The sequence below is a fragment of the Saccostrea echinata genome, unplaced genomic scaffold, assembly GCF_033153115.1.
Source record: "Saccostrea echinata isolate AGI-Se365-2 ecotype Australia unplaced genomic scaffold, CSIRO_AGI_Sech_v1 ptg000029l, whole genome shotgun sequence".
Classification (NCBI taxonomy): Eukaryota; Metazoa; Mollusca; class Bivalvia; order Ostreida; family Ostreidae; genus Saccostrea; species Saccostrea echinata.
In genome coordinates this window covers 41,523,537-41,532,593 of record NW_026889778.1, presented here as the reverse complement: position 1 = coordinate 41,532,593, position 9,057 = coordinate 41,523,537, and the positions used below count along the sequence as shown (strand labels likewise).

Genomic DNA, 9,057 nt, shown 5'->3' with positions numbered 1-9,057 from the left:
TTTATAAATGTAAATTACATATTAGGTACCTTATCACCTGCATATTTCACGCGTTTATTTCATCGACTAAAGTAGAAAATCTTCTAATAAATCACTCCTTTGTTCAGTTTGAACTTTCTATCATTGTAGGTCAAAGTTGCAGACAAATCTGTGCTCTCTGAAAAGAGGGTATACTATAGTGACACGGTTAGTTTGGGACTTAATTACGGAGTCATCTGGGTGTGAAATGGAAATTCTTCTTGGGCGAGGTAAAGCCGAGTCCCTATTATAGTTATACGGATTTCCATTTCTCACCCTCCAATGACTCCGTGTATTAGGTCCCAAACTGTGTAACGAATTTATCCCGCTGAAGACCTTTACAAGATTTGTTTAGAGTTCAGTTTTAAATATAATTCAAAATATATGTTTTATTGAACATCATATATTCTCAGTATAACATTATCACAGTTAAAGATACGAACAATAAATTTCAACGAACAGATTCACGTAGAACAGAATCCCGCGCCCACTGTTTAAAACATCCCCGCTCGGATACTTTCATACCGTCACGTGATCTGTTTTTATTAGCCAATCAATATGCAGCAAATTTCTCTGAAGCGAGATAAATGTAGATGCTTTTTAAGAATTGTATGATCCAGTCCAGTCACACATACATGTAACAAAGAATGCTATGTTTTACTAGTAGCTGTAGGAAAAAAATTACTATTTCTTATTCTTTTTGTTTATTGAATCCAATCTCTTGTTTAATTTTTAATGAAATTCCCGGGGATTAGGCTAAAACAATGCACCCATGCAAAGATCACTAAAACTGGGAAATGAAGTGATCATTGCGACATCAAACATATATGAAAAAAAAATTGAGACATCATTCCTTCCATATTTTATGTGTTTCACCTTCAATGTAATATTTAGAGAAATATTATTACTTTCTGTTAAACCTTTAAAAATTCTTTCTGATGTATAATTGTATTCTTAAAAAAATATAATCCTATAGCGTTTCCCAAGTTTTTACTGAGGTGTTAAAAAATACGAAGACGGGCCGGTCGTTGAGATATAAAACCGATATGACTTTAACTCACACTTCGTTAATCTTCAGCTTATTTTGGAAAATCCAATTCGTTGGTGTTCGGCATGCAGCTAAGGAATTGAACGACTTAAATCCGCAGTGCGGGTAAATAAAATTTACATCAAAAGTTCGTCATCTGCATTGCAAATATGGAAGGAAGTGCAAATTAAATATGTGACAGATTTTTTTTTTATTTAAAGGTAAAACAAAGCATTTAGTTGCTGGCATGGGTTCTCGGGCTAGTGCGTTATGTAGAACCCTTGAACTTAACTGTTGCCTATCGGCCTTAGGCAAACAATAGGTTTTCGGGTCTTACAAATCGCATGTAGCCTTCGAATCTAGTTAATAAATGTAAAATAATGAAGCAAAGCTAACAGTCAAATGAACAAAAATGATCTAATCTTAATTATTGTATTGAAGTTGAATTTAAAATTTATTATTTTAATTATTATAATCTTTGATTTTTAATAAACTAATCTCATATTTTCTGTATATATTCATGTACCGGTATATAATTTATATACATACGTACTTGCATTTCTTGAAAATTGTGTACATGTATGCACTTTTAGTTATTCACAGAACATCATTTTTCTTATAATAATTCAGAGTTTATACTTCATACATAAAAAATATTTCGATATAATGAGCAATTACTAACTACATAAACCGAAAAGCGTGCATAAAAGCATATACATTCAAATAATCTCTTAGAAAAATTATCTTGATAACGTTGTTATCTTCAGCTTCAAAAGTCTATTTTATGGTTTAAATTGAAACTAAATAACTATTTACTGTATATTTCAAACTGATATCCCCAAAATGTATGCAGTATTTCAAACTTCTTCAATTTATTCACTAGGTTTTTAGGTTGCAGCTGATCAATTATTCTAGATTTGCCTGTGTTCGTGTTCATTGTACATGCAGGATTATACATAATTGTCTCCCCTGCGAGACGATGAGTACATACAACTAAAAGCATTTATCGGCACCCCCGCCATCGAATATATTCAAAAGCCTGTTTAAGGTTCCAGTGGGATTTTAAAAAGTGAACGCCAACTGTAAATAATTCATATGGCTGACACGCTCTTGATGTTTAAGCATGTTTAACTGACTGTGCGAGTGAGTTTACTTAAAAGACATACCATAGATTGCTTTTCTGTTATATATATATATATATATATATATATATATATATATATATATATATATATATATATATATATATATATATATATATATATATATATATATATATATATATATTAGGGATGTCAAATCGGTCAATATTTGATAATCGGTTACTCGGACGATTTTCCGATCGAGTACCAGGGTACTCGGAAAAAGCGGTATATATGAAAAGTTTGTTGATTTTATTGAGACCTGTTTACCCCACCGATGCTTTCTTTCGTTTATAATGCATGTACATAAACATCGAGCCCAACGAAAACGATTTTTTTTGGTACTTAATTTATGTATCAAACAAACACAAAAGACATGGTCAATTATTACACCAACAATTACAAATAATTTACAGTTCTTTTTTTAGGAAGACAATTTGATCAACGGAAGAGAAGGACGCAACTTTGTAATGATTAGAGAATCATGTCTTTGGGATGTGTCGTGATCACGAGTCGTACATGTATATTATTTACATTTCAAAGTTTTCTCTTGATAACTCTGAAAGTTAATTATGTTGATTTCTCGATATTTACAACTTCACCAGTTATACATATATAAAATTGGTCATCGACAGCATTGATTTTAATTTGCTTAAATCCAATCCTTATTCAAAAAATATTGACTCTCATGTTGCTCTTTAATTTCAGTGCTAGAGTATTGAATTTTCTTAGAAACTCAAAATTGATACTTATGTATAGAAAATCGATATTTCGACAGGTGGTCTCGAAATTGATTAAGATTCTATTCAAATGTTGTACAGCGTAGAAACAATTAAAGATATAAACCTACATATGGACGACTTTGAGTTTCTCCGGATATCACCCAGTAATTGTTGCGGTATCGATTTTCTATTTTGTACACCCCTTGGGCAGATGGTACTTCCTGTCTCAAAGTAACATGTAGCTGCATTACCGAGAACTATATACTTTTATTATGAAATATAGATCCAGCGAATGTTCGAAGGGAAATCAACACGAAGCAAAATCAATAAGTACGGAAAACAATTTGCTTTATTGAATATTTTCGTCTATTCAATTTAAAAATGTGCGAATCTTGCAGCTGACTAAGATCATCGGTCTGGGATGTATATATATATGAATCTGTGCTTCCTCGATAAATAGTTGGTGAACTTACGCTTCTGTATAATATTTGATGTATCTCCTTAATATTTAATCACAGTAGAAGATTATGTCCCGCTGGGACCGTATTCACGGCAATATTTTTCAGCTTCAATGGTCTGTCCGGTGAATTCTTATATACAGTTTTGTGCATTTTTTGAAATATTGATTGGGAAGCGAAATGTTCCGTAGCAAGCGAATAATAAATAATAGTGGAAAAAATCAATGGTCTATATCACCACCGTGTACATAAGCACTGAGCGAAGCATTATAGAAAACGCGTCTAAAAATACCACTCTCTCTCCTTCACTTGAGTTTTGTACCCGGTGCAGTATCAAACATGTCAAACCAAACGTGCTTCGGTTTAACATGAAAGGGGGGCTTCCTAAACGTTGGTAGGTGAGTTAACTCCCCTTCCCTGAAGATGAACTAATTGTGTCTACCCCGCCTGATTGTATACGAGCGATATATCGATCGCCTGTCTGTACAGCACAGCGTTGTTCCGTATGTTGTAACGAGAGGCAGAAACTACAAAACAGAATTTTCTATTGTATGCAGAACGAAGGCACGCAGCGATGGAGGCGAATTCTCCTCCTCGTCTTCTCAGCACGGAATAAAGTTTAAATCCTCGATCATTTTGGGAGGCCAAATTAAGACGAAGGGATTTTTACATGTAATTCTACGTGATATGGATACTACGAACGTGATATGTAAAACTTGTGCGGGTTGAATGGAAGATTTAATCGGCAATTGACATGGATCAGTGCGTAAACGTTGGCGGGGCGTAAGATGGTAAGGTGGTCATGTTTGGTGTTTATTTTGGATAGGGTCATTATCTGGATGACCTCTTGTACTATAACAAATTAAATATCCAAAATTGTTTTCTTTCCAAATTTTGAGTCTCTTTCACCGAGTAAGGGGAACGTAATGGCGTCGGTTGCAGCATGGTTACCTTTTGCCCGGGCCTCAGCGATTGGGTGGGTGCCCGTCGCCTCAAATCCCCTCCCTCCTCCCATGGTCCGACAGGAAGACAGGCGAGGGGATGAGAAAATCACAATCAATGTTAGTGGGAGGGTTTTTGAAGTATGGCGGACGACACTAGAAAAATTCCCTGATACTCTTCTAGGTTCTAACGAAAAAGATTTCTTTTACGACGAAGAATGTAAAGATTATTTCTTTGACAGAGACCCTGAACTTTTCAGACATATACTGAACTACTACCGAACTGGAAAATTACATTACCCTAAACACGAATGTCTTGCGGCTTATGACGAGGAACTTTCATTTTTTGGGATTCTTCCCGATCTCATTGGGGACTGTTGTTACGAAGATTATCGCGACCGAAAACGAGAAAATCAGGAACGACTAATTGACGACAAGAACTCTGAAAATGGCCACCTAGAACCCGTGGCTAATCTCAGGGAGCGAATGTGGAGATGGTTCGAAAATCCCCACATTGGGACCGCTGCCCTGGTCTTTTACTATGTAACGGGCTTCTTTATAGCCGTATCTGTGTTGGCTAACGTTACAGAAACTATACCCTGTGGGTTAATTCCGGGTACCCACGAAAACCCCGCGTGTGGGGAACGATATGAATTAGCATTCTTCTGTTTAGATACAGCTTGTGTGATGATCTTTACAGCCGAATATTTACTTCGCCTTTATGCAGCACCCGACAGGTGTAAATTCATGCGTAGTGTCATGAGCGTCATTGATGTTGTGGCTATTCTTCCGTATTACATAGGACTCGTCATGACTGAGAATGATGACGTCAGTGGCGCTTTCGTCACGCTTCGAGTATTTCGTGTTTTTAGGATCTTCAAATTTTCCCGCCACTCACAAGGTTTACGAATTCTAGGATATACACTTAAGAGTTGTGCAAGTGAGTTGGGCTTTCTTCTATTTTCACTGACCATGGCTATAATCATTTTTGCTACAGTGATGTTTTACGCCGAAAGAAATGTGGAGGACACAAAATTCATAAGTATTCCCGAGGCATTCTGGTATACCATCGTAACCATGACAACCCTAGGGTAAGTACAGCATAAACAATATGTTTTGGCACAATTACCCACATTGCATGACTATCTGCTATTGTTCTACACGTGAATTCTGTACGCTGTAAGCAGTATAAACAAGATATATAAGCCGATGTCGTATTTATGTCCATCAGATGGCGATGATTGGAATCACTACCCCCTACTATTACACGCTGTAATTATGTCAATTACTTTAGTTACCTGACTAGGTGAGACAGGGTGTTTTTTATGCATTCCTGCAATGTATTGACAAAACAATCGGTCTGGAGCAGGCCGTTTTTCTTATATTGATTACAATAAGAGAGATACCTGTTTAATTTTGTATCCCAGTTCGTGACATGCGACAGGTGAGTAGGACCAGTCAAACGGAATACTGCGTCTTGTCTTCGGTCGAGGCAGCCCTTCACTTCGCTCAGGCAAAGAGCTAAAAGCTTTTAGTATCGAATTGACAAGCGCCGGAGACTTAAAACATCTGATCCCCCGGAGATCTATAATATTCTTATCATATTCAGAGCAGTCTTTCCGATTTTGGGCATTTTGCATTTTGTCGTCAGCATTTGAAGAGAACCAGGCTAATTAACTGTCTGTACATTGGGTCGAATAAATTTATTCCTATATGCCTTTTTAAATGAGAAAATTAAGCGGGTATAACATTATAACTCACTTCATGTATCAGCTATATCTACAAGCTAATTCATTCTAATCCGTAAAGAATTATTCATTCTAATTATCAGCTCAGAAACTCGTTCAAAATTGATTTCCGCAAAGAGACTATTTTTGTCATGTGTCTTGCAGAAGACGAGAATTCTTAAAAAGAAGTTTACGAGGTAAACCACACGCAAGTGATTAATTTTTTTTTTTACATAACCTATGGAGGTGAAATAAATAAGTCAATTTTTACATAACAATTATATAAAAAGAACTTTTTATTTCATTTTCGTGCTTACTTCAGAGGGAACATTCGATGATGGTTTTTAATTAACTATTATCAGTCGTAAAGACACACCCCCAATATTCTTGCGAGATTACCAAAGCACAAAAAGAAAAAAAGATTAAATCTGAGGCACTTGGTGTAGAAGCAGTTCGATTCATTTTCAAGATTCTCTTAAACTCGAACACGCTGGTAAGAAAGTGAATATAAAGGCGGCCTGTTTAACGATTAGCATTCGACTTTGGCGTCGTCTGATATTGTTCTTCAATGGCCGGTGTTCAGTGTTTCAGAGAAAAACAAACAATGATTGTGGCATCAGAATATACATTATTAATTTTGCCGATATTGGATAAGTAATTCTCAGCAAAAACAAATAAAAAGACCTACAACCTCGACACGTCGTATTATGTCGGCAGAAGCAGCAGGCAAATAACTATATTTTCTCCATCTTAAATACAATGATGGTGATCTACAAGATAACCCTATACATCTCTGTCATATTTTTTTTATATAAAAATTGAGTCTGGAAAACAGACATGGTTCTGTATACAATGCTATATATAATGGTGGAATATTTCTTGGATTTAAATACAGTAATCAAGTCTTTTGGTTTATTGTAAGGAAGTGTACTCTTTAAACAGGTTTATAAAGAAGAGTAAATTTAAAATAATATTTTGAAGTTCAATTTCTTTACTAATCAGTTTTATGCTTTTTAGTTTTTATCATCGTCTTATTTTTATAAAAGCGCATAAGACTCCCCTTCCAATTACACCTCACTAGTAAGCAATGCCTGTATATATTTTCAGCAAGTATTCTTCATAGAAAAAGATACGCTCATGACAATTTCACAATCAATTAAAAAATAGATAACATGGTCACAATGTATTGAGTAGTCATTGATTTATTAATGATACGAGTATCAATAGACACTTTTAATCAGGCAATGCTGTAATTTATTATTCATAAATATATTGGTATTTTTAGAGCCGATTCTGACCTTTCGATCCCGGTCTTGCATCGGAGACTGCATCTGTGTTCATTAACGCTTAGGATAATTGAATGTCGTGTCTATTTATATAATCTGAAACATATGGTTTGCGTCGAGGAGTTTACCTTGAAAATTGTTCAGAATCTGCAGTTCGTTAGGGATACACAAAATGTGATGTAGGGTCTTATAATGAGGGGAGCAGTAATTATTTGCGATAAGATGTAGTATATATTGTTCGTTACTTGTGTGATGAAAGGGATCTTTACAACCCGAAATATTTCAGTATATTATGTTTTATTAAGTTATATATGTATTGATATTTAAAATATATACATCAATGGGACAATGAAGACTGTGATTTTTTCAGAGATAAAAAAAAATACGACAGGTCAAAAATATATAGAGGTAATCATATAAAACATTATTCTTTGACTGAAAAGTCGCCAATATTAGGGCTTTATTCTTTTTACATTACAGAATTCATCTATGATCATTGTTTAGATAAACAATTGCATGGACAATAATTTAATCATTTTCGTCTTTCGTTTTCTTAAAGTAAACAGTTATATAAATGAAGAGTACAGTGACCCTGCAAGTCTTTGCATTATATTCATAGTATTCAAAATTATTCAGTTTAGACTTCCCTTTTTTGCATAAATAAGCATTTTACAGTAACCTTACTATCCATACGTATTTACTGAACATACGTATACCATTTTCATTTAAAATCCAATTATAATCACACATTTGCAAATACAAAAAAGTGATGGAAATATATTTTGGAGGCATGTATTATAAATTGATAATTCGAGACATGTATTATAAATTAATTAAAAAGTAATTTTAAAACAAAAAATAAAACTCCTCTTTCGGTCATTAACCATAAGTTCCTTTACTTGTTTGATCGAATGCACCAACGCGAATAGTTAATGGTAACCCTTTTTTCCCAGTTGTGACTATTGTACAAAAGATATTAGCAACCCTTAGCCATTTTCATGTTAGTGAACACTCAAATTACAGAATTTTACGAGAATATGTAAGCTTGTACTTCGGACATTTTCTATATCTTCTCTACGTATTGGGGTTTTTTTATTTCATACCCTGGAATTTTGTGATTTATATAACAGGGTTATCTAGAGCATTGACTCTAAACTGGAAGAACATCCTCAAGGTCATAGAACCTAATTTCAGCTCTTAAATATATTGTTCGGGTTCGGAATAAAACGATTTTCGTTTCGTTTTTGTTTGCGATTCGGTATGAAAAGGACACTCGAACTCTATTTTCCCTCGCCAAATAGCTCGCAAAAGCGCCGAGTTTAAGTATCATTTCTATTAATTTTTATTGATTTTTAACACTAAATGCGAGAGAGAGAACTATTATCATGGTATCGTAAATAACACTGAATTGCTTATGACAGTTTTTTTCGCCTTCGTAACATTGTAATGAGGGCACGGTGGTATTGTTGTAGGTTGTCGATTTCCTATCATATATTCACTTTTTCCTCCTTACATGTTTATTATTCCTTCTATGTCCATGTCCAAGAAAAGTACAGAATCAGTTTATAGATGAAGTAATATAGAAAGGCATTTATCTAGGTCAACCTTCACAAACCTCAATAATTGCTTTTAAATAACACAACCACTCACGTTCCCAATAAAAACTGATACCTCGAGTAGTTAATAGATTTTAGTCATGGAAGAAGAAATAAAACATTTCAAACAGTCTGCCTTTG

At 34.5% G+C, this 9,057-nt stretch overlaps 1 protein-coding gene across 2 annotated transcripts in view; it reads left to right on the top strand.

The window, feature by feature from the left end:
* Positions 1 to 3,696: 3,696 nt before the first annotated feature.
* Positions 3,697 to 9,057, top strand: part of LOC133195950 (potassium voltage-gated channel protein Shal-like) — a 44,456-nt gene continuing 39,095 nt past the window's right edge. Inside the window, exon 1 of one of the 2 annotated variants that reach the window (XM_061331934.1) lies at positions 3,697 to 5,399. In XM_061331934.1, coding sequence (XP_061187918.1) covers positions 4,294 to 5,399 — 1,106 coding nt within the window. In that variant the 5' untranslated portion in view covers positions 3,697 to 4,293. The remainder of the gene's footprint in view (positions 5,400 to 9,057) is intronic. The other variant, XM_061331935.1, reaches the window with a different exon arrangement.